At 43.1% G+C, this 27,282-nt stretch overlaps 1 protein-coding gene across 3 annotated transcripts in view; it reads right to left on the bottom strand.

The window, feature by feature from the left end:
- LOC140495730 (connector enhancer of kinase suppressor of ras 2) overlaps positions 1-27,282 on the bottom strand; it is a 577,745-nt gene that overhangs the window by 335,725 nt on the left and 214,738 nt on the right. For all 3 annotated transcript variants that reach the window (XM_072594776.1, XM_072594774.1, XM_072594775.1), the window contains exon 6: positions 14,252-14,371. In XM_072594776.1, the coding sequence (XP_072450877.1) occupies positions 14,252-14,371 (120 nt within the window). The remainder of the gene's footprint in view (positions 1-14,251; positions 14,372-27,282) is intronic.

Raw genomic sequence — 27,282 nt, 5'->3', positions numbered from 1 at the left:
AGCACACATTTCATTCAATTAAATTATTTTGAATGCAGGGTTTTTACAATTTTGCAACACGAAAATCGTAGTGCCAATTCAACAATGCCATTCACGGATGGTGCAATTCTGTATTCCAAAACAAGGCAACTTACTTTCTCTCATGCAAAGAGGCCAACAGCAACGGTAATTTAAAGTTCATCAAAGCAGATTCAAGGCCTACAGCCTTTGATAACATTTTCTTTTCAAATCTTGGCATTCTGTAAACAAACATTGTGACTAAACATTGATCGAATACAACACTTATTGCATCATTTCCAGTGCATTGAGAAATTCAAAATTTATGCAAGATTAAAAATCTAACACAAGCCAGAAACTACAATAAATGTGTCAGATCAAGTTGCAGTTCAGTACAACTATAGAGCCATAGAGATGTACAGCACAGAAACAGACCCTTTGGTCCAACTCGTCGATGCCAACCAGACATCCCAACCTAATCTAGTTTCATTTGCCAGCACTTGGCCCATATCCCTCTAAATCCTTCCTATTCATATACCCATCCAAATGCCTCTTAAATGTTGCAATTGTACCAGCCTCCACCACTTCCTCTGGCAGCTTATTCCATACACGTACCACCCTCTGCGTGAAAAGGTTGCCCCTTAGGTCTCTCTTATATCTTTCTCCTCTCACCCTAAACCTGTGCCCTCTAGTTCTGGACTCCCCCACCCCAGGGAAAAGTCTTTGTCTATTAATCCTATCCATGCCCCTCATGATTTTATAAACCTCTAGGTCACCCCTCAACCTCCTTTCAAGTTTCATAACATCCTTCTGATAGGAAGGAGACCAGAATCGCATGTAATATTCCAAAAGTGGCCTAACTAGCATCCTGTACAGCCTCAACATGACCTCTCAACTCCGATACTCAATGCTCTGACCAATAAAGGAAAGCATACCAAACACCTTCTTCACTATCCTATCTACCTGCGACTCCACTTTCAATGACCATGAACCTGCACTCCAAGGTGTCTTTGTTTAGCAACACTCCCTCAGACCTTACCATTAAATGTATAATTTGCTTTCACAAAATGCAGCACCTTGCATTTATCTAAACTCCATCTGCCACTCCTCAGGGCATTGATCCATCTGATCAAGATCCTGTTGTAATCTGAGGTAAACTTCTTTGCTGTCCACTACACCTCCAATTTTGGTGTCATCTGCAAACTTACTATCTATAGATCCTAGGTTCATATCCAAATCATTTATGTAAATGATGAAAAGAAATGGACCCAGCACCGATCCTTGTGGCACTCCACTGGTCACAGGCCTCCAGTCTGAAAAACAACCCTCCACCACCACCCTCTGTCTTCTACCTTCGAGCCAGTTCTGTATCCAAATGGCTAGTTTTCCATGTATTCCATGAGATCTAACCTTGCTAACTAGTCTCCCATGGGGAACCTTGTCGAACGCCTCACTGAAGTCCATATAGATCACTTCTACCACCCCGCCCCCATCAATCCTCTTTGTTACTTCCTCAAAAAACTCAATTAAGTTCGTACAAGAGTGCCACCAAGTTTTAAATAAGCCATAGATCTCTAACACACCAGGAGAATATAATGGTCAATAAGTCTGTAAATACAGAGAGGTTATTTCCCCTCGTGCAAGAGCCTAGGATGCCGGGATATTGAATTTGGGGATAAGATGCATTTTTGAGGCAGAGATGAGAAAGAATCTTTTCTCTCAGTGGAATTCTTAACCGCAGAGGGTTGTAGATGTTGGGTCATTAAGTACATTCAAGGCTGAGATAGATGCATATTTAATCAGTGAGGGAATCAAGGGTTATGGAGAAAAGGCAAGAAAATGGAGTTGAGCATTATCAGATTAGACACAATCTGAAATAACTGCACTGAGGCCGGTATCCCGTCACCAAGTCACACTTTATTTACATATGCACCGTACATGGGCTCTGACCAGCCAGCTCAGAACCAGTTTCTCGAGTGAACAGAACCCCCGACAATTTTGTTTATCTCTGTAAGACAGGGATCCCCGATTGGCCCAGGTTAACAATCTTAATCAAGGATCTCAGTGTCAATGAGATCTTCCTGGCCTGCGTTCTAATCATTACACAATCTCATTGAATGGTAGAGCCGATTTGATGGGCTGGAGACCTACTTATGCTCTCACCTATTATGATCCAATGGGGATCTTAATGATACCCCAGCCCCAGCATATAAACAGTTCTACTTTAGCAGTCAGTGAATACGATGCCCATTGGGCAGTTACATCTCAAACACATTTTTATTTGAAAATGGATGCCTGACTCTGTACACAACAAAGTCAAGCCCACAGTTTCCAAATTCCTCAAAAAGATGGGACAGCTCAAAGGGGAAGTCAGAATTCCGAACATGCTTCGACTCCATGACTAGAAATATGCCCACATCTATCAACAAGGCTGGTTGCTCACACTCCAGTTACTAATGAGGTTAGTTATGTCCCTTCCTCATGTTAGTACCAGACTGTGTTTGTCCTTAAATCAGTTTCTGCTGCTAAATGGCTCACACTGAATTTGGGGGTGTTGAGTCAAATGATAAAAGGTGACCAATATTTCTCAGCCTAACAGGAAGTAGCACAATAAATCTACAACAAAATCAAATCTGAATAACAGTCATACGTTTAATTCATTGGTGTTATGACCAATTGGTGCCCTGCAGCTTATCAAATGAATGTTTATAGATATCCAGGGATTTTTGGAGGCAGTTTTAACCCAACTGGTCTGACAGAGAACCCGAGATTATACAAGATGATATTTTTCAATCCCTAAACAAGACTTCTTCATTAATAATCAATGAATACAGCAACCTCAGTATTTAGACAACAGCAGGACGCAAAGAGAGAATAAATTCTAGGTTCTAGTCAGTGACGCCCACATCCCACGAGAAAATGGGAGATTTTGTCACTTAAATCAAAAGACTTCGAGGTTGATGGAGTCAACAAGTCACAAGCAGATGAGGTGCAGTCAAAGATCAAGATGGAAGTGAAATAAAAAATCGTGCAGCCCCAGAGATGATGTTCCTGTGCCTTGGCAGCACAGTTTTGAATGGGTCACTCGGATTCATCAATTTGTTTTTTTTTGCCAGATTTCCCACGCAGATGTCACTCTGATTTACAAGACTGTTTTCTAGTCAGGTGGAAAAGCTGCAGAAACAGGGTTACATATCTCAGCTGCTGGTGGGAGCACGAGTTTTGGTGACAGGAGGTGGGGGGTGGGGAGAGTAAAGAAGTGGGAGCTGGGGCTGTGTCTTTATTCGAGGTGAAATGAAGAGTGTTGTCTAATCTGTTCTGTAGTCTGCCTGACAGTAATGCTGGGTGGTTCAATTTATAGATTATAAAGGGAATGTAGATTATCTTACCAAGAAAATGAGGAGAGAAGAGGAAACAAGCCTGAAGGAGTCAGCAAGGGGTTCATAGAGTCATAGAGATGTACAGCACGGAAACAGACACTTCAGTTCAACCCGTCCATGCCGACCAAATATCCCAACCCAATCTAGTCCCACCTGCCAGCACCCGGCCCATATCCCTCCAATCCCTTCCTATTCATATACCCATCCAAATGCCTCTTAAATGTTGCAAATGTACCAGCCTACACCACTTCCTCTGGCAGCTCATTCCATACATGTACCACCCTCTGTGTGGAAAAGTGGCCCCGTAGGTCACTTTTATATCTTTCCCCTCTCACCCTAAACCTATGCCCTCTAGTTCTGGACTCCCCAACCCCAGGGAAAAGACTTTGTCTATTTACCCTATCCATGCCCCTCATAATTTTGTAAATCTCCACAAGGTCACCCATCAGCCTCCGACACTCCAGGGAAAACAGCCCCAGCCTGTTCAGCCTCTCCCTGTAGCTCAAATCTTCCAACCCTGGCAACATCCTTGTAAATCTTTTCTTAACCCTTTCAAAGTTTCACAGCATCTTTCCGAAAGGAAGGAGACCAGAATTGCAAGCAATATTCCAACACTGGCCGAACCAATGTCCTATACAACCGCAACATGACCTCCCAACTCATGTACTCAATACTCTGACCAAAAAAGGAAAGCATACCAAATGCCTTCTTCACTATCCTATCCACCTATGATTCCACTTTCAAGGAGCTACGAACCTACATTCCAAGGTCTCATTGTTCAGCAATACTCCCTAGGACCTTACCATTATGTGTATAAGTCCTGCTAAGATTTGCTTTCTCAAAATGGAGCACCTCGCATTTACCTGAATTAAACGCCATCTGCCACTTCTCAGCCCATTGGCCCATCTGGTCAAGACCGTGTTGTAATCTGAAGTAACCCTCTTCGTTGTCCACTACACCTCCAATTTTGGTGTCATCTGCAAACTTACTAACTGTACCTCTTATGCTCGCATTCAAATCATTTATGTAAATGATAAAAAGCAGAGGACCCAGCACCGATCCTTGTGACAGTCCACTGGTCACAGGCCTCCAGTCTGAAAAACAACCCTCCACCACCACCCTCTGTCTTCTACCTTTGAGCCAGTTCTGTAACCAAAAGGCTAGTTCTCCCTGTATTCCATGAGATCTAACATTGTTCATCAGTTTCCCATGGGGAACCTTGTCGAACGCCTTACTGAAGTCCATATAGATCACATCTACTGCTCTGCCCTCATTAATCCTCTTTGTTGCTTCCTCAAAAAACTCAATCAAGTTTGTGAGATATGATTTCCCATGCACAAAACCATGTTGACTATCCCTAATCAGTGTGTGCCTTTCCAAATACATGTACATGCTGTCCCTTAGGATTCCCTCCAACAACTTGCCCACCACCGACGTCAGACTCACTGATCTATAGTTCCTTGGCCTGTCCTTACCACCCTTCTTAAAAAGTTATCCAACCTCCAGTCTTCCGGCACCTCACATGTGACTATTGACGATACAAATATCTCAGCAAGAGACCCGGCAATCACTGCTCTAGCTTCCCACAGAGTTCTCGGGTACACCTGATCAGGTCCTGGGGATTTACCCACTTTTATGCATTTCAAGACATTCAGCACTTCCTCCTCTGTAATATGGACATTTTGCAAGATGTCACAATCTATTTCCCTACAGTCTATATCTTCCATATCCTTTCCCACAGTAAATACTGATGCAAAATATTCATTTAATATCTCCCCCGTTTTCTACGGCTCCACACAAAGGCCGTCTTGCTGATCTTTCAGGGGGCCTATTCTCTCCATAGTTACTGATTTGTCCTTAATGTATTTGGAAAAAACCGTTTGGATTCTCCTTAATTCTATTTGCCAAAGCTATGCCATGTCCCCATTTTGCCCTCCTGATTTCCCTCTTAAGTATAATCCTACTTCCTTTATACTCTTCTAAGGATTCACTCGATCTATCCTGCCTATACCTTACATATGCTTCCTTCTTTTTCTTAACCAAACCCTCAATTTCTTTAGTCATCCAGCATTCCCTAGACCTACCAGCCCTTCTCTGGGTTCTCATTATTTCATTTCTGAAGGCTTCTCATTTTCCAGCCGTCCCTTTAACTGTGAACATCTGCCCCCAATCAGCTTTTGAAAGTTCTTGCCTAATACTGTCAAAATTGGCCTTTCTCCAATTTAGAACTTCAACTTTTAGATCTGGTCTATCCTTTTCCATCATTATTTTAAATCTAATACAGTTATGGTCACTGTGACCAAAGTGCTCCCCCACTGACACCTCAGTCACCCGCCCTGCCTTATTTCCCAAGAGTAAGTCAAGTTTTGCATCTTCTCTAGGAGGTACATCCACATACTGAATCAGAAAATTGTTTTGTACACACTTAACAAATTCCTCTCCATCTAAACCCTGAACACTATGGCAGCCCCAGCCGATGTTTGGAAAGTTAAAATCCCCGACCATAACCACCCTATTATTCTTACAGATAGCTGAGATCTCCTTACAAGTTTGTTTCTCAATTTTCCTCTGACTATTAGGGAGTCTATAATACAATCCCAATAAGGTGATCATCCCTTTCTTATTTCTCAGTTCCACCCAAATAACTTCCCTGTATGTATTTCCGGGAATATCCTCCCTCAGCACAGCTGTAATGCTATCCCTTATCAAAAACACCACTCCCCCTCCTCTCTTGCCTCCCTTTCTATCCTTCCTGTAGCATTTGTATCCTGGAACATTAAGCTGCCAGTCCTGTCCATCCCTGAGCCATGTTTCCGTAATTGCTATGACGTCCCAGTCCCATGTTCCTAACTATGCCCTGAGTTCATCTGCTTTCCCTGTTAGGCCTCTTGCATTGAAATAAATGCAGTTTAATTTATTAGTCCTACCTTGTGTTCTGTTCTCTACTCGCTTCTGTTCTCAACTGTACCTGTCTAAATTTGATCTCTTTCCTCACTATCTCTCTGGGTCCCACCGCGCCCCCTCCCAACTTACTAGTTTAAATTCTCCCAAGCAGTTCTAGCATATTTCCCTGCCAGTATATTAGTCCCCTTCCAATTTAGGTGCAATCTGTCCTTCTTGTGCAGGTCACTTCTATCCCAAAAGAGATTCCAATGATCCAAAAATGTGAATCCTTCTCCCATACACCAGCTCCTCAGCCATGCATTCATCTGCTCTATCCTCCTATTCCTGCCCTCACTACCTCGTAGCACCGGGAGTAATCCAGATATCACTACTCTCAAGGACCTTCTTTTAAAATTCCTGCCTAACTCTCTGTAATCTCCCTTCAGAATCTCAACCTTTTCCCTTCCTATGTCGTTGGTTCCAATGTGGACAATGACCTCTTGCTGGCCCTTCTCCCCCATGAGAACATTCTGCACCCTCTCTGAGACATCCTTGATCCTGGCACCAGGGAAATAACACACCATTTTGATTTTTCACTGCTGGCCACAGAAACGTCTGTTTGTACCTCGAACTAGAGAATCCCCTAACACAATTGATCTCTTGGAATCTGACGTACCCCTCATGGCATTAGAGCCAGTCTCAATACCAGAAACTTGGCTGTTCATGCTACATTGCCCTGAGAATCCATCACCCCCTACATTTTCCAAAACAGCATACCTGTTTAAAATTGGTATATCCACAAAAGACTCCTGCACTAGCTGCCTATCTCTCTAACTATGTTACTGTATCTGAGACGTTCTCCCTTCCTATAACTGCCATCCATCACATACTGTTGCTGTTGTAAATTCCTCATTGCTTCTAAGTGTCTCTCTAACCAACCCATTCAATCTGATAAGATTCAAGTGAAAGTCCATCAGAGATAGAGGGTGAGCGAACTTGAGGGAGTCAGTGGGAGTTTTTTCTAAATTCACTGATGGGATGTGGACATTGCTGGCTGGGCTAGCATTTATTGCCCATCCCTAGTTGCCCTTGAGAAGCTGGGGGTGAGGTACATTCTTGAACCACTGCAATCCACCTGCTGTGGGATAACCCATAATGCCATCAGGGAGAGAATCCCAGGACTTTGACCCTGCAACAATGAAGGAACAGCGATATATTTCCAAATCAGGATGGTGAGTGGCTTGGAGGGGTACTTGAATGTGGTGCTGTTCCCATGTATCTGCTGCCCTTGTCCTTGGAAGTGGTTTTGGATGTGGAAGGTGCTTTCTGAGGAGCTTTGGTGAATCTCTGCAGTGCATCTTGTAGATGTTACACACTTCTACTACTGAGAGTCAATGGTGGAGGGAGTGAATGCTTGTGGATATAGTGCCGGAGAAGTGGGCTGCTTTAGTCCTGGATAGTGTCAAACTTCTTGAGTGTTATTGGAGCTGCACTAATCCAGGCATGTGGGAAGTATTCCATCACACTCCTGATTCATACTTTGTGGATGGTGGGCAGTTTTCGGGGAGTCAGGAGGTGAGTTGCTTGATGTGGTATTCCTAGCCTCTGACCTGCTCTTGTAATCTTTGTATTTATGCAGTGGGTGCAGTTGTGTTTCTGGTCAATGGTAATCCCAAGGATGTTGATAGTGAGGGATTCAGTGATAGTACCAGCATTGAAAGGGGCAGTGGTATTGTCTTTTATTGGAGATGGTCATAGCCTGGCATTTGTGTGGCACAAATGTTACTTGCCACTTGTAAGCCCAAGGCCTGGATATTGCCCAGATGTTGTTTCATTTGGACATGGGCTGCTTCAGTATCTGAGGGATCGTGACTGGTGCTGAACATGGTGTAATCATCGGCGGACATCCCCACTTCTGACCTTAAGATGGAGGGAAGGTCATTAATGAAGCAGCTGAAGAGAGTTGGGCCTAGGACATTACCCTGAGGAACTCCTGCATGGATGTCCTGAAGCTGAGATGGCTGACCTCCAACAACCACAATCACAACCATCTTCTTCTGTGCCAGGTATGACTTCAACCAGTGGAGAGTTTGTCCCCGATACCCTTTGATTCCAGTTTTGCCAGGGCTCCTTGATGCCACAGTCAACCAAGTCGAGCTTTGATGTCAAGGGCTGTCACTCTCATCTCATTTTGCCTCTTAAATTCAGCTCTTCTGTCCATCACTGAGCAAGTTATTGTTGCGCAGGTGCTGCCTGATAGCACTGTGGATGACACCTTCCATCACTTTACTGATGATTGACAGTAAACTGATGGGGCTGGGTTGTATTTATCTTGCTTTTTATATACGGGAGATACCTGGCCAATTTTCCACATTGTTGGGTATATGCACTGTTGTAATTGTACTGGAACAGTTTGGCTAGTGGAGCAGCAAGGTCTGGAGCACAAGGCTTCAGTACTATTACTGGAATGATGTCAGGGCCCATAACCTTAGCAGTATCCAAAGCTTCCAACCATTTATTTATATGACTTGGAGTGATAGAGTTAGAGAGATGGTAAGTTGAGAGAGTCAGTCACAGATACAGAGTGAGCTTGAGGGAATCCGACAGTAATAGAAAAAAGTAAACATGACAGTGTCAGTGGGAGTGACACAGTGAATACAGTGAGTCTGAGAGAGTCAGATGAAGTTAGAAGGAGATCAAGTCAGATGGAATAGGTGGGACTGAGAGACACAATGAATCTAAGACAGTGAGATTTAGGGAGAGAATGAGAGAGTCAGTGGGATTTAGAGTGGATCGAGAGAGTCAGTGAGGGTTCACGGGGGACAGTGCTGGAGAGTGTCAGTGAGAGTTAGAGAAACAATGAGTCACAGAGTCAGTCAGAGATAGAGAGAGAATTAGTTGTGAGAGTTAGAAAGAGTGAGTCTGAGAAAGTCAGTCTAAGATAGACAATATATTTGAAGGAGTCAATGAGAGTTAGATGGAATGCGATCTGAAGGAAATAGTAGAAGAGGGAATGTCCTGGGAATCAATCAGAGTCAGAGATAGTCAGTCTGAGAACGTCAGTCAGAATTGGAGAGAGTGCACACCTTAGAGAGTCAGTTGCAGTGAGAACAACAGAGATACCGAGGGTGTCAGTGAGTGTGGGAATAGCAGCAAGACTGGGGGTGTCAGTGAGAATGAGAATACACTGAGGGTGTCAGTGAGAGTTTATCTCCATAAATCTCACTGTCTTAGATTCACTGTGTCTCTCAGTCCCACCTACTCCATCTGACTTGATCTCCTTCTAACTTGGGAGGAGCGAGAGGAGAAAGGAAAGAGTGAATCTGGGGAGTCAGAGTTACAGAGGTGCAGGTCACATTTAGGCTCAGCACCATAACTACAGTGGGTAATCGCTGCAGCAGGGCAAGAAGAAGGAATCCAAATCCAGGGTTACAAATTCCATCGCGGCCCCCCCCCCCCCCACCCTCAAGTCAATAAAATTTTTCTACCCTCTCCCTACCCCTCCTTATCCCATTGTGGAAGAACATGTAGAGCCAAAATTGGCTTCCTCAGTCATCTGACGACCCACCCATAACAAACGTAGAGAATGCTTGAGAAGTCAGCAGCTCTGCACAGAGAAACAGAATTAACATTTTGAGTTCTGTATGACTTTTTTTTTCAGAACCGAAGACTCATTCAGTCTGATACACATCATCCTTGATTTGATGGGACCATCAATGATGGTGCAGAATAAAACCAACAGTGTGGGTCCAATCCCCATATCAGCTATTAGAGTTCATTGTGGCTTGTCTCTTCACCTTTACCCACACGACTGCAGTGGTTACTCTCAAGCTATACATAACTAATTGTCTCTGTCCAGTGGAGGGATATGCCTGTTGTTCATTGTAGACATTGGCTCCTTAACTTAGCCCTGAGGGGTGTGCCAGAGGAAAACTACACATTTTCTACCCTGACCTGAAGAGGGTGGAAGGCTAAGCCAGATAACTAAAGAGAAGTCAGCTTCACTTCCATCGTGGAAAAAACTTTTAAAAACCAACATCCCGGTTCTGTCGGAGCTTGACCACACCCACTCAGACTGCTTCTATTGTTCCAACTTTTAAAATAATCCAGTACAATATGGGCAAGTGTGGAATAATTAAGCATGGATTCACTGTGTGTTGTGAACGAGACCAAACCCTCTCAAAATATTCAGAAGCTAGTCTAGACCCAAACATTTTCTTATTTTTTAAAAGTAAATGTAAGGTGTTGCATTCCAGGTACAATTCAATTGTTGAACTACTAAATTTAAAGCAAAACACACATTATTCAGCCACTATAGTTAAAATACAATGAAAGAAAGAAGGAATTGTAATAACTTAACTATACTGGAATACTTAACAGGATATTAAATACAGTAACTATTACTAATTAACTGTTCCAATAAAGTAACATCCCAAAAACATGCCCTTGGAAAATGCAGATTCAGAAAACAGATTGTCTCACATGCAACTCCTGCAGCAGGATGACAATCCTAGCTTTTAGCTGAAATCAAGAGAGGGAAAGAATAACTTTCACTCCTTCACGACCCCAATAGCGACTGCTGAAAGCTAAACTAACAACTCTGGTTCTGTGGAGCTTGACCACACCCATTCAGGCTGTTTCTATTGTTCCAACTTTTAAAAAAAAACCCAAGGCTTCACAAGCTGTTTACTCTAGTGACTCTGGTGGGCTGCTCACCACCTCTGCCTTAAAATATTTCTTCAAAAAAAAGCAGGACAAAGTACACCTCTTACAGTCACAGTATAGCCAGATTAAGGATAAAAGATATTTTAAAAATTGGACTGTGTTTTTTTTAGCCATTTAACAGAGAGAGTTGGTGAAGGTAATGAGGGCGATGTGGTATACATTGACTTCCAGAAGGCATTTGATAAAGTGCTTCCCAGTAAAGTTGAAGCGCATGGAATATCAATGACAGTGGCGGTACGATTATAATTGGTTAAGTGATGAGGGACAGACTGGTGGTGAATGTGATATTTTTTACAATGGTATTTCATGGGGTCCTCCAGGCATTAGTGTTAGGAGCATTGCTTTACTTGATCTACAGGAATGACGTAAGCTTTGATGTGAAGAACACAATTTTAAAGTTTATAGATGACATGAAGCTTGCAACCTTGGTGAGGTTCTGAGGGGTTTGGGGGAATAGTGATAGTCTTCAAGAGGACAGAGGTCAGTGGAATGAATGGACGTGACAGATGAAATTTATTGCAGAGAACTGTAAAGTGATCCATTTTTTACTGCAGGAAGAATGAGAAAAGGCGGCACGGTGGCACAGTGGTTAGCACTGCTGCCTCACAGTGCCGGAGACCCGGGTTCAATTCCCGCCTCAGGCGACTGACTGTGTGGAGTTTGCACATTCTCCCCGTGTCTGCGTGGGTTTCCTCCGGGTGCTCCGGTTTCCTCCCACAATCACAAAGATGTGCCGACCAGGTGAATTGGCCATGCTAAATTGCCCGTAGTGTTAGGTAAGGGGTAGATGTAGATTTAGGGGTATGGGTGGGTTACGCTTCGGCGGGGCGGTGTGGACTTGTTGGGCCGAAGGGCCTGTTTCCACACTGTAAGTAATCTAATCTAATCTAATCTAAAAGTTTGAAATCTAAAGGGGGAACACAAGTCGAGGGACCTCAGACTGCAAATGCATAAATTATTGAAATGGCAGTTTTGGATGAGAAACTGGTTTATAAGGTTTACAGGATTCTGGGATTTATCAGCAGAGATAAAGCTTAGAAAAGCAAAGTTATGATGATAAACCTTGATAAGATACTTGCTCAGTCTTAACCAGCGCATTCAGTCTAATTCTGCTCCAGTAAGGATCCGAAGGCATGGTAGAGGGTGTCGGAAAGACTTACAGTAATGATTCAGAGGATGAGAGCCAAATGCTCCAGGAATAGATTAGAGAGACTGACATTGTTCTCCTTGAGGATGATTGAGAAAAGATTTAAGAGTGGTTTTCAAAATAATGAAAGCTTTGGACAGTCTAGATGGTGAGAAATGGTTCCCAGTGTTAAATGAGTCAATAAGCAAAAAACACCATTTTAAAGCGTTTGTCAAAAGGACCAAAGATGACATGACAAAGAATCCATTTCAATGCAGCTAGCATGTGGAATGGCCTACCTGAGACTGAGGAGGGAATTTAATCACATCTTTCACAAGAGAACTTGATAATCAGTGGATGAGAAAATATTGGTAAAGCCAGAGAGAATGGGTGGAGCAGTGGGACTCACTGAATTGCTCTTGTGGAGAGCTTACATGGACATGATGGGACAAACAGTCTCCTGTGTAGTAGCTACTCTGAGGCTGTGAGACATAACCGATGAGCACGGTGATTCAAAGAGATTAAGTAATCTTCTGTGCTTTCTTTTCAGACTCTAATTTACAACATATACCAGCTTACAGTGCAGAGAATTATTTTCAGCTTTGCCAACCATCTGACTGCATTATGACACACTCAATCTTGACTGTGAAGTTTAGTGCGCTGCTGATTTAGTTTTTTTTTAACTCCTGACCAGCCTCTCATCCCACACACTTTGTAAATATTCTAAAACTGCAGCCTTTATACAATCCTGCCCCAAATGTCACTCGTCCAATTCACCCACCCCCGACCCTCCTTGCGTGGGACCTTGTATTGAAATCACTTCCTGACCTCTTCTTTCTCTATTTCTGTGAATTCTTCCAACCGTGTTTTCTTTCTACGTTACTTGACGCACAATATAAATGCAAGCTGTTATTATTTTACCTCCCCGCTGCTTGAAAGCCCTCATTCCTTGCTACGCTGTCCAATCTGCCACCAGACCATTCCTCCCTCCAGATTTCACTGCCCGAGAGGAAACCAAGAGAGGGCTGACATTGGAAGCTGACATTGGCAAAGTCTTCGACGTTTTAAATTTTAACTTCAAACTTTAATTTTTAACAGTACAAATCAGCAGAATCTGAAAGGAGTAAGAGGCACCAAGGCACATCAAGGAGAGAGAGAGAAAAAACGATGCTTTGAGTGGTATAAGTTAACAGGCTTTTCAACAGAATGAAAAAAATTCCTTGCAAATGGAGACTCAGAGACCTTGGTAGGATGGAGTACATTTGAAACAATTTAAAGATTTTTTTCTTCAGTTTATCCATCAACTATTCCCTGGCTGAGAGGACCTGCAAGCAACTAATTAATGGAAGTCTATTAATGATAGGATTTTAGGAAATGTGGAAGGGGTGTCAAGTGTAACTGGTCTAACATATCTCAGTATCAATGATTAACATTGAGCACTCGTAACGGGTTCAGCCCATCTCAGCATCCCCTCACACTACCTTCCTGCTCATTCGGCCAACCTAGAGAACATGGGCAAAGACGTTTCGCCATTACATTTAAATATATTGGAGCGCGGTCCTGCTATAACCTGCCACTTCAAACCAAATAAACGCATTGAAGTAATTAACAGAGGCGCTATAGTATCAAAGGTAGTACCCCTGCCTCTGAACGAGAAGCTCCGGGTCCATGCACCACCCCAGAATTTGATGGCCAAGGAATATGCATTCATAAAGCAGCCAAACAGGTTATGGATCAATCTGCTAATCCTCCCAATGGCAGGCAGTAAGAGCAGGATAGATTCCTGGTCAGACCTGCCAGGGAAATACCCGGAGCAATTGTCATACATTGGTCCAGACTACAGCTCACACGTGAAAGTGTATGGCATGTCTCTAACATTTTGGCTGGATGGCCAATGTCAGCAGCATAGGGCTTCCTCCCCATCCTGTAGAGTATGGATTCGGAACCTATCTCTTTGTCCTTCCCATGCAAATTTACAACACAACAGAAGATTGATGATAAAATGTGCTATTGCAAGGATTCATCACCAAGACTGTGGCTGCATTAAGTTAAACAGTAAGCAATAAGCTACAGTAAACAGAGATCTTATTGCAGATGATTGTGCAGTATCAACAAGGATGTGAAAGAAATAAGTCCTTACCAAGCCTTCACTGGGCATGATGTTTGTTAGATGGACAACTTCAAGATGAGCAGACTGTGACACTAGGGAGTCCGATGATAATGAGATGATGTGGTCACAGATCCCAGATAATGTTTTACACTGTAAGTAATCAAAGAGCCAAAGACCAGTGTTAGTTGTGTGAAAAAGAAATGCAATCTTCCCTTTCCCTTCATCAATTGTTCTTTTTATAGTTACTACATGAAAGCTTGTTATTAATCATGCAGCAGAAAATACATTATGTTGAAAGAGAGACACTGTTAATTCATCATCATACATATTATCTCTGTATTTTATGCTTTGTGCGTTTCCAACTGAGACAATTTCATCACCATTTCAGTCTCACTTTCTTAAGCAAACCCCGAAATGCTGCTTGATCTACAATTTTATTGCTTTGTTTTACCTACATGTTGCTGCATGTTCAGTAACTGCTGAACTGTCAGCACATACACAGCAATGTTAATTTAGTGAAGATTTAAATGCAACAGTTTATTCTCTGGCTCATGTCACATTTTGCAGAGTGAATGAATCCAATATTTAGATTTCTGCTGGCAATGGAACTGTTCATTTACAATACAGGCTCCGTTCGCCAAAGCATGAGACAGTTACCACATCCCTCCCCCTGAAACAGTGTAAGAACTGATTACTTTGACAGATTACACTCACATCACCACCCAATCCTGCATCCGTACAGTTCACAAAATTGGAAGTTTGCCAAGAAAAAGGGAGTCCAATTTAATACTTAGAGGTTATCTGTTCATGTTTCATGACTCTTTTTATAAGTGATACCAGAACACACACATACACAACAGTGACTTCTCATTAGTATTGGGGGGAGGGGTGGGGGAGCAATATCAGAATTGGTTCTCAAGCCTAACAAATCATACGGGACATCCTCCAAACAAAATCTTCTGTCAATTCCTGAATAATGTGGCGTTGAGTCCAACATTTCACCCTTAATCAACATCACAACCAAAAAGGTACATTGTTTGTTGATACCATCCACTGTTTCATAGGATCTTGTTAATAAACTGGTTGCCATGTTTGGCAAGAAAACAACAATGATTACATTTCAAAGTAATGAATTATGTATGAATCACTTGGGACCTGAGATAAGACAAGGTGCTGCTTAACTGTATTCATCCAGTGAGCAGTATGTCAATCAAAATGGGGTAGAAGAGGAGAAAGTCACTTGACTGATCACTACTGATATGATCGACACAGATCATGCAATTTCTTGTTGCTGTATACATATTAGCCTTGGCTCTGGTGTCACATTTTTGCAACAGAACCAGAAGCTGTGGGTTATCTGTTCGTGTTTCAAGATTGGAGGTCCATATCAGGGACTTGAAAGACATAAAGTGGGAGATCACTGTTGGAGAAGAGAGATTGTCATTATTTGGAGTGAAACCAAAATATCTATCCTCCCTACAAGGAGTCTGTAAATGATCACACGGTGCTATTTGAAGAATAATGTTCAACCAGCAGAGTGAAACAAATTAACTCATTCATGCTCTTATTTGGGAACTCTGATGTGTACAATCCATCTGTCACACTGGCTGAGAAAATACATTCTGGTGGTAGTGAGAACTGCAGGTGCTGGAGATCAGAGTGGATAGAGTGGAGCTGGAAAAAGCACAGCAGGTCAAGCAGCATCAGAGGAGAAGGGGAGTCGATGCTTCAGGTCAGAACTTTTCCTCAGTCCAATAATCTTTCATCTAAACCCAGGTGACTTCAAATATTTAATCTATCCTATAAAGTTGTCACATCATGAAAAATGAGCTGCAGGAGCACACTGCAAACCTTGTGTTTTCCAATATTGTTTTGCCAATTTATGATCCATTATTGTACAGCATTGGAAAACTGGGTAGTCAGGAACTTAGATGAATTCAGAGATATATGGGGAAAATCTTGGATATTCCGCTCTGATATGTTTGATGGTGAATGAGAGTTTAACCAAGCTAACCAACTTCGTCACCTTCCCAACTCCACTAGCATAATGTCTGTGGTGGAAAGGCCGGTGGATCTCCATCTGCCAATGAGACCCTTAAGTGATATTAACAGTCTCATCCTGTCAGCATTGGAGGGAGTGAAACAAGCAAACCCATGCAAACTCCAAGAGTGTTCCTCACTTGACAACTTGATTGAGGGGCCCAGGACCAGAAAGGCCAAGTAAGAGAGCTGACCCTCTGTGCTCACTGCTGATCCATGTCCTAATCTGCAACCCACTACCTCTCATGAATCAGTTCTTGGACCTTGGATGGGTGTAGCACCGGCAGCAACCATTACCTCCCAGTAGTGCTGCTGTTCAACACATCAGTGACTCATTGACTGGCAGGACTTCTGCCCGTGAAGTCCTTAATCCTGAAGGCAGGCCTACCACTGGTCAAATAAGTGCCTGTGTGGAACAAAGTGCTGTGCACCTTCTCAGAAAGGTGAGACACAAGGACTTTTGCCAACACTCCAATTGGCAGCGAACATTCCTGCTGCCTCCACACAGTTCTGGTCACTCTCTCAATGCTATAATCTTGGAGCTCTTGCTGGGGCAGGTCAGGGGGCTAACTGGAAGCAGGAATGATTCTCATTTCCCATACTTCAGTGAAAATAAGGAATAATAGAATAACCAAAAACAAAAGCTTGTTCTCCATACATCTGGTCTGAAACCAGAAATATGGTGATCCTTCCTTTCCCCTACCTTTTACAGACCTGAAAGAGAAAATCAAAATGGAATCACCAGATTGCAAAATATTTATGCAAGATCTATGGTCCAAAGGTAAAGGTATGACGTTCACTGAACTCAAATAAAGCTGGCGATAAAAGATTTATGATTGTTGTGGCCTGGATTTCCTCTAACTCAGTGTCACCATGAAACTGGTGCTAAGTCAAGGAGCTCTCCAGGTTTCTAGCAGTGATGATGTCACCAAGCAGGAGAAAGAATCAAATACATGATGTATTCTCTTGGATGGCAAATGAGGAAGTAAAGTTCTCTGAATGTCTTCACTTTTTGTCCAAATTTATCATTGGACAATATTTATTATTGGTACAATAAATCATTGGACAGGATATATGCCAGATTAAGTAGAGACCAAAATATCACAAACAAGCTTCAAAAGATTTGTTTTAAGGATGTGTAATTTTTGATCACAATGAAGAAATGTGATGTCCAATAAATGTAAGATTCCCCATTTAAGGTCAGCCACACTGACCAGTAATAACAATGCAGTTTCTACATTGTTAAAATTTGAATTCCATCCCATTCAACAGGATTTACTTCAAGGACATCGTCTCAGTCTTGGCGAAACTTTGGGTTTTAGTCTCTGGCCCAACAGCAAGGCTATTTCTGGGTTAAGAATCCAAACACCTGATCAGTAGGTCTGCTTATGGGAGCCAAACAATTAATCTGTCACAGGCAACATTCCAGATCCTAATCTGCTGCGCAAAAAAATGTTTTTTCCTCATGTCAGTGTTGGTTCTTTTCCAACCACTTTCAATTGGTCTTCTTTGTTCTCAATTCTCCCATGAATGGGAACAGATTTTCTCTGTCCAAATTCCAGAATCCTCAAAAATATTTACACCGTTTTGAGTTAGTGCTATGTTATCACTGCAATCTCATATGTCCACATGCCCATTTGTGGTTACACCACACTAATCTTTCTCATCGTGCCTCATGTGAACTGAATTAGATCTTACTGAATCCCCTTTTTGCCCAACCCCACAAAATAGCATATTGATTTGATGAAAAGTAGAAGAGAAACATAACTTTAGCCATCTGGAATAGGAATTGGGTGATCTGTGAGATTTTCTTATATAGATTACCAGCTTCCAAAAAAACACTATGAAAATTACTGGCAAATTACTCTCCTATCAGCCTACTGATGATCAGCGACTCAGTGGAAGAAGTTATCAATTCTATTATCCAGCATTTGCTCAACAAGAATCATTCACAGGATGAGGGTCTCACTGGTTGGGCCAGCATTTATTGCCCATTCCCATTTGCCCAGAAGGCAGACAAGAGTCAATTACATTGCCGTGATCCTGGAGTCATGTGTAGGCCAGACCAGGAAAGGATGGCAGCTTCCTTCCCTAAAGAACATTACTGAATCAGATATTTCTTTCTGACAATTCACAATGGTTTTGTGATCATCATTAGACTTTAATTTCACATTTTTGTTAAATTCAAATTTCTACCACAGCAGAAATTGAACCTGTGTCTCCAGAACATTACCTGGGTCTCTAGAAGAACAGTCCAGTGATAATGTCACTGGGCCATTGCTTCCCCTAGTTGCTCTGCTCATTGATACTCAGTTTGGGTTTCACCAGGGCCAATCAGTCCTGGCATTATTACAGGATATCTCTGCATGAGCTCCTCAGGGTAGTGTCTGAGGCACAACCATCTTCAGTCGTTTCTTCAATGACCTTCTCGCCATCATAAGGTCTGAAATGGGATTGGTCACTGACAATGTTTAGCACCATTCATGACTCCTTAGACACTAAAGCTATCCATGTACAGATACAGGAAATTCTGGACAATATCTACAGCTGGCAAGTGGGAAGTAACATTCGCACCACATCACACTGCCAGGAAGTGAACATCTCTGAGAGAATCTAACCATCTTTCATACAGTCACAGTGTCATACAGTCATACAGTCAACAAACAAACTCTTCAGCCTAACTTATCCATGCCAAACAGGTTTCCTAAATTAAACTAGTCCCATCTGCCTGTGTTTGGCTCACATCCATCTAAATGTTTCGTATACATGCACCTCTCCAAATGTCTTTACCTCTGGCAGCTTATTCCAGATACACACCAATCTCTGCATGGAAAAGATGTCCATCAGGGCCCTTTTAAATCTTTCCTCTCTCATCTTAAACTTATGCCCTCTAGCTTTGGACTGCATTTCCCCAGGGAAAATACCTTGCCTATTCGCCCTGTCAATGCCCCTCCTGATTTTATAAACCTCTATAAGGTCACCCCTCAACCTCATACATTCCAGGGGGAAAAAACCCAGTCTATCTAGCCTCTCCTTATAACTCAAACCCTCCAGTCTAAGTAACACCTTTGTAAATCTTTTTGCACCCTTTCCAGTTTAATAACATTCTTCCTTTAGCAGAATGACTAAAATGTATGTAGTACTCCAAATGTGGCCTTACTAATGTCTTGTACAGTCATAACATGACATCCCAACTCCTGTACTCAATGCACTGACCAATGAAGGCAACTGTGCCAAATATCTTTTCAACACCTGTCTACCTGTGACACCACTTTCAAAGAGCTATGTACCTGCACTCCTAGGTCTCTCTGTTTGACAACACTTCCACGGTCCTACCATTGACTGAAAAGTCTGCTTTGGTTTGTCTTACCAAAATGCAACACCTCGTATTTATCTAAATTTACCTCTATCTGCCATTCCTTGGCCACTGTCCCAGTTGTACTCTTCACTGTTCACTATGCCACCAATTTTGGTGTCATCTGCAAACTTACTAAACATGCCTCCTGTATTCTCACCCAAAAAATAAATTTAGATAAATGACAAACAACAGTGGACCCATCACTGATCCTTGCAGCACACTGCTGGTCAGAGGCCTTCAGTTTGAACAACCGTCTACTACCGCCCTCTGTCTCCTACCATCAAGCCAATTTTGTTTCCAATTGGCTAGCTCTCCCTTGATTCCAAGTGATCCAACCTTAATAACCAGCGTACCATGCAGAACCTTTTTGAAGACTTTGCTAAAGTCCATATAGACAATATCTACCACTCTGCCTTTTCATCTATTGTTTTGGTCACCTTTACAAAAAGCTCAATTAAGTTTGTGAGACACAATTTCCCATGCACAAAACCATGCTGACTATCCCTAATCGGTCCTTGTCTTTCCAAATGAATGTAGATGCTGTCTGTCAGAATTCCCTCCAACAACTCACCCACCATTGGCGTAAGGCTCACCAGCCTATAATTCCTTGGCTTTTCCTTGCAGTCTTTCTTAAATATATGCACAATATTAGCCACCCTCCAGTCTTCCAGCATCTTACCCATGGCTGTCAAAAAGACTAATATCTCTGCTAGGGGCCCCAGAATTTCTTGCCAAGCCTTCCACATGTCTTGGGATACAGTTGATCAGGTCCTGGGGATTTACCTACCTTTATGCATTTTAAAACCTCGAGCACCTCCTCTTCTGAAATGTGGACTCTACTCAAGGTATCACTACTTATTTCCCCAAGTTCCCCAGCTTCCATGTCCTTCTCCGCAGTAATTTACAATGTAAAATATCCATTTAGGATCTCATCCATCTCTGAGGTTCCTTGATCTTTAAGAGACCCTACTCTCTCCCTAGTTATTCTTTTGCCCTTGTAGAATTTCTTTGAATTCTCCTTAATCTTATCTGCCAAAGCTACCTCACATCTGCCTTTTGCCCTCCTGATTTCCCTGTTAAGTGTACTCTTACACCCCCTATACTGCACAAGAGATTTACTTAATCGCATCCATCTATACCTGACCTATGACTCCTTGTTTTTCTTGACCACAGCCTCAATATCTCCAGTCATCCAGTGATTGCAACTCCTGCCAGACTTGTCCTTCTCTCTAACAGGAACGTGCTAGCCCTGAACTCTTGTTACTTTTGCTACTTTGCTCTTGAAAATCTCCCACTTGCTAGATGTTCTTTTACCTGTGAACAGCCTCCTCCTGGCCAACTTTTGAAAGTTCCTGTCGAATACCATCAAGATTAGCCTTGCCCCAGCTTAGAACATTATATTGTGGACCAGGCCTATCCTTTTCCATAAAGATTTTAAAACTAATAGAATTATGGTCACTGGTCCCAAATGCTCCTCCACTAATGCCTCAGTTACTTGCCCTGCCTTATTTCCCATGTGGAAGTCAGGTTTTACCCCTTCTCTATAAGAATGATCTACAAATTGATTGAAAAGTTATTCTTGAATACACTTAACAAATTCCTCCCCATCCAAGTCCTTAACATGACGGCAGTCACAGTCTATGTTTGAAAAGTTAAAATCCCCTGCTATTACAACCCTAGCTACCTGTGATCTCCCTCTGTATATACTCCTCAATTTCCTGCCGATAATGGGGGGGGGGGGGGGAACATTGTACAATCCCATCAATGTGATCACTCCCTTCTTATTTCTCAGTTTCACCAAACATCACTGGATGATCCCCCAAGAATATCTTTTCTAAGTAGGGTTGTGATGTTTCCCCAAATCAAAAATGTCACTCCTCCTCTTCTTTTGCCTCCCCTTCTATCCTTCCTACAGCATTTATACCCTTACACCCTGGAATATTAAGCTATCGGTCCTGTCCAGAACTTCAGCCATGTTTCTGTAATAGCTATGATATCCCAGTCCCACGTTCCCATTCATGTCCTGAGTTAATCTGCGTTACCTGTCAGGCCTCTTGCATTGAAATAAATGCAGGCTAATTTGTCAGTCTTCCCTCATTCCCTGCTGTGCTCTTGCTTGCCTTGTCTATTTAACTTGCTCTCTTTAACTTCTGTACCAGCCTCAACATTCTCTCCTGTCTCACCATGAGACTAGTTTAAACCCTCCTGATTAACTACAGCAATTTTCCCCACCAGGATACTGGTCCCCCTCCAGTTCAGGTGCAACTGACCTTCTTGTACAGGTCACTTCTGTCCCAGAAGAGAACCCAATGATCCAAAAATCTGAATCACAGTCCCTTGCTCCAGCTCGTCAGCCATGCATTCATCCATTCCATCCTCCTCTTCCTACTTTTACTAGCCGCATATCATCCAGCGGTAATCCAGAGATTACTACCCTTGAGGTCCTGCTTTTTTAACCTCCTGCCGAACTTGCTATATTCACTCTGCAGGACCTCATCCTTTTATCTACCTATGTTGTCGGTACCAATGTGTCCAAAGACCTCCAGTTGCTCATACCCTCCTTGACACTTTGCTGCAACCACTCCAATATATCCATGACCCTGGCACCAACGAGGTAACGCACCATCCTGAAAACTCATTCACAGCTGAAGAAACGCCCGTCCGTGCCCCTGACTACAGAGTCCCCTATCACAATCGCTCGTTTGCACTTTGCATGACTCTGCCCAATAGCAATCTGTCCTGGTGGCTGTTGCTATGTTCCTCTGAGAGGCTATGCCCCCCAACAGTATATCAAAATGGTACACTTGTTTAAGGGGGGGGGGGGGGGGAGTGGGATAGCCATGGGAGACTCCTGCACTGCCTGCAGACCTCTCCTGGTGGTCATCCACCTACCTGACTGAGCCTGCGGTGTGTCCACTTCCCTGAAGCCACTATTATCACACTGTCTGCCTCCTGTATGTCCTACAGTGCTTCCAACTGATGCTCCAATTAATCCATGCCGTCTGAGAGGTGCTGCAGCCAGACATGTTTCCTGCAGACACTGTTACCTGGGATATGCGACTACTCCGAGATCCCCCACATCCGACAGGAAGGGTACACCACTCTACTGACTGCCACCTCTGCCCCTTTAACAATTTGTTGACTGAGGAGGAGAGAAAGGTCTTTTCTTGTTGCTGCTCACCCTCCTCAACAAAGCCCTGTATTGACCTAGGCATACTCTTCCTTGACAATCAACTACATTACCATCATTGAATTCCCCACTCTCAATATCCTGGAGTGTACACTGGTCCAGAAACTGAATTGGACCAGTCAGTAGAAATATTTTGCCTCCAGAAGCAGGTCCAAGCTTCTGACCTGCTTTTTTTAAATTGAAAAGGAAGCAGGTCACAAGCTAGGAACCCTGCGTTGAGTAATCATCTCCCAAAACTTGTCGACCATCTAAAAGACACAGGTCAGGAATGTGATGGAGTCCTCCCCGCTTGCGTAATGAATGGTGCTCCAAAACACTTAGAAGATTGATATCTTCCCAGGAAAAAGCAGTCTGCTTAATTGGCACAACATCTTCAACAATTCACCCCCTTCATTACAGGGACAGCACAGTGGCAGCAAGTATTTTTATCATCGATAGAACACACGGCACCTACTGAGGTTCCTTCGATCGCATATTTTAAATCTACGCTACTTAGAAAGATGAGCACAGTTTTTACATGGGACCACCACCCTTTGCAAGTTTCTCTCCAAGCCACACATCATCCTGAGTTGGAACTTTACTGCTGTCCCTTCAGTGTCACTGTGTCAAAGTCCTCAAACCCCTTTCTGAACAATGCGGTGTGCATAGTGACACAACATGGACTGCAGAAGTTCAAAAAGGGTAATTAGGGATGGGCAATAAACGCTGACCTAGCTGGCAAAGCCCACACCCCATGAAAGAATAAATGTTTTTAAAAATCAATTCGTTTGCACCTTTGCAACTCAGCTGGAGCACAGGATGAAACTAAAATATCGAGGGGTAAATCCAAGACTAACATGTGAAAGTTGTCAGATCACTGATATAGATTAGGCGGTGCCTGATAACAGACAAAGCACAAAAGCTACCAAACCAGCAGCCTGGGTTATTCATGTGAAAAACAAACTAATTTCAGCCGGGAAACTGACTGGAGCTAACATAGGCCAAAAAGGGCCTGCTTGAAGGATTATCCTATCCAGAAAGTTAATCAGTACACATTAAAATATGGCACTCTGAGCTGAAAATTTGCTCAAGTGCTGTTTTAGAGTCTGAGCTCTGACCACTGGCAGCTTGTTGAAAAAGCTACACTTCAAGCCCCCCCCCCATCCCTCAGGTGCCATTAGTACTAACTGTTACAAATGGTTTATTATGTTTGTTACCATTAAAAGTTTGAGCTACTGAGTCATAACTTCTGAAAAATAAGAATGTAAGCATTAAATTGAGTTTCATTGGTGTGATTTTAAAAATCAAGTTAATTTATATTCTATACACTCAGGTACGAGAAGGTGACCACATACCTGCCTCTTTAGATCCCACAAAATGATAGAGGAATAGATCCCCCCTTCTTGCTAAACCAAGGGAATATTTTCATCTGGGGTCGCAGAGAGGCAAGGGAACCAGAAGTGAATTAAATTGGGCAGTCCCCAAACTATGCTGCCCCAGGATTTCTCATGTTCTTCCAATTGCTGCACTCTGGTTCCTGTGTGCAGTTGGAGAGCCTTCCTATTGGCTGAGACAGGAGAGATGATTCCAACCTCCTTCCTCATTTTCACCTAACTCCATATGTTAGGCTCCCCAAGGCAGAGGTCACGTGATGTATTTCTAGTTTTCTAATTTACCAGTTTTGTTATCCATTAGAAAAATGAATCAGTTTTGCTTCCAATTTCCATCCTTCTCTCACCTTCACCTGTTCCATCTCTGGCTCTTCCCATGTCTTCTTTGACTTCACTGTTTCCATTCTTATGGACAGGTTATCCACCAATATCCACTACAAACCCATCAACTCTCACAGTTGCCTTGATTACATTTCTTCATACCTTGCTTTCCACATTCTCTTAGTTTCTCCATCTCCATCATATCTATTCCAATGATCCCATCTTCCATTGTGTGTGTCTGATACGGTCTCCTTTATCCTCAATCGAGGCTCCCTCCCTCTCCCACAACACTCTCAGCTATGTCTGACCCATCTTCTGCAGTTCTGCCACCATCCCTTCCCCTCCCTCCCAGAATAATGATAGAGTTGACTTGTATTCACGTTCCACCTCACTAATCTCTGCTATTTCCGCGACCTTAAGCAGATTGCAAATACCAAAGAAATCCTCCCCTCACCTCCGCTGTCAGCATTTAGATGGAAAATTATAGGCCAATCAGCTTAACCTCGGTTGTTGGTAAAATTCTAGAATCCGTCATTAAGGATGAGGTTTCTAAATTCTTGGAAGAGCAGAGTCTAATTAGAACAAGTCAACACGGATTTAGTAAAGGGAGGTCATGCCTGACAAACCTGTTGGAATTTTTTGAAGAGGTAACAAGTAGGTTAGACCAGGGAAACCCAGTGGATGTGGTCTATCTAGACTTTCAAAAGGCCTTTGATAAGGTGCCACACGGGAGGCTGCTGAGCAAGGTGAGGGCCCATGGTGTTCGAGGTGAGCTGCTGGGATGGATTGAGGATTGGCTGTCTCACAGAAGGCAGAGAGTTGGGATAAAAGGTTCTTTTTCAGAATGGCAGCCGGTGACGAGCGGTGTCCCGCAGGGTTCGGTGCTGGGGCCACAGCTGTTCGCATTATATATTAATGATTTGGATGAGGGAACCGGGGGCATTCTAGCGAAGTTTGCCGATGATACGAAGTTAGGTGGACAGGCAGGTAGTACTGAGGAAGTGGGGAGGCTACAGAAGGATCTAGACAGGTTGGGAGAGTGGTCCAGGAAATGGCTGATGGAATTTAACGTGAGCAAGTGCGAGGTCTTGCACTTTGGCAAAAAGAATAAAAGCATGGACTACTTTCTAAATGGTGAGAAAATTAATAAAGCCAAAGCACAAAGGGATCTGGGAGTGCTAGTCGAGGATTCTCTAAAGGTCAACATGCAGGTTGAGTCTGTGATTAAGAAAGCGAATGCAATGTTGTCTCTTATCTCAAGAGGGTTGGAATATAAAAACACCATTGTGCTACTGAGACTTTATAAAGCTCTGGTTTGGAGTACTGTGTCCAGTTTTGGTCCCCACACCTCAGGAAGGACATACTGGCACTGGAACGTGTCCAGCGGAGATTCACACGGATGATCACTGGAATGACAGGTCTAGCATATGAGGAACGGCTGAGGATACTGGGATTGTATTCGTTGGAGTTTAGCAGATTAAGGGGAGATCTAATAGAGACGTACAAAAGAATACATGGCTTTGAAAAGGTGGATGCTAGGAAATTGTTTCCGTTAGACGAGGAGACTAGGACCCGTGGACAAGGCCTTAGAATTAGAGGGGGTCATTTCAGAACAGAAATGCGGAGACATTTCTTCAGCCAGAGAATGGTGGGCCTGTGGAATTCATTGCCGCGGAGTGCAGTGGAAGCCGGGACGCTAAATGTCTTCAAGGCCGAGATTGATAGGTTCTTGTTGTCTAGAGGAATTAAGGGCTATGGGGAGAATGCTGGTAAGTGGAGCTGAAATGCGCATCAGCCATGATTGAATGGCGGAGTGGACTCGATGGGCCGAATGGCCTTACTTCCACTCCTATGTCTTATGGTCTTATGGTCTTATTCTATAGGGACCATTCTCTCCGTGGCACCCTGGTCCACTCCTCCATCATTCCAACACTTCTTTACTCCCCCACGGCACCTTCCTAGCAGGTGTAACACTTGCCCATTCACTTTCTCCCTCCTCATTGTCCAAGGTCCTACACATACCATCGGGATGAAGCAGCATTTCACTTGTGTTTGCTTCAACCTACTGTGTTCATTGATCACAGTATAGCCTCCATTACAATGATGAGACCAAACACAGACTGGGTGACTGCTTTCAAGTGCATGCCCTCTGTCTGTCGGAACAAACTTGAATTTCCAATTACTTGTCGATTCAATAAACCACCTTGCCCCCATGGTAATATTTCTATCCTGGACTGCTACAGTGTTTCAACAAAGCTCAACACCAGCTGGAGGAATAACATCTTATTTTCCAAACCTTCGAGACAAAACTTGGAGTTCAGCAACTTCACAGCATGAGCTCTATTTTGATAAAACACCACCTCCCACCCTCCATCATCACCAACGTCTTCACTCACATTGCTATTTCCTTCACTTTTTTCTTTAAATTTTGACATCCTTTTTCATTTGATCACAGCTTTGCATTTTAGCTGAATCGATTATCTACAGCCCTAGTCATACAACTCATCAGAACACCTATCACTGTCCATTTAAGTGGAATCCAGCAACATCCCTCTTTACCCTCTAATGGCGCAAGCTCCCCAGCAATTGAAACCCCTTTGTTATATGTCACTCTCTGAGGCACACACATAATTCTCCAATGCACTCGATCCTATGTCAATTGACGCAAGGCTTGAGAAGAAACCCGATATTATTATCTTTGAGGTTCTGTGCTTTAATTTGATATCTTTCGAGTTCTTAATTCAATTTGCTTTGAAATCCTCAGTTCGATTTGTGGTTTTCA

The sequence above is a fragment of the Chiloscyllium punctatum genome, chromosome 25, assembly GCF_047496795.1.
Source record: "Chiloscyllium punctatum isolate Juve2018m chromosome 25, sChiPun1.3, whole genome shotgun sequence".
In the NCBI taxonomy this organism is placed as follows: domain Eukaryota; kingdom Metazoa; phylum Chordata; class Chondrichthyes; order Orectolobiformes; family Hemiscylliidae; genus Chiloscyllium; species Chiloscyllium punctatum.
This window is presented reverse-complemented; position numbering and strand designations above follow the sequence as displayed.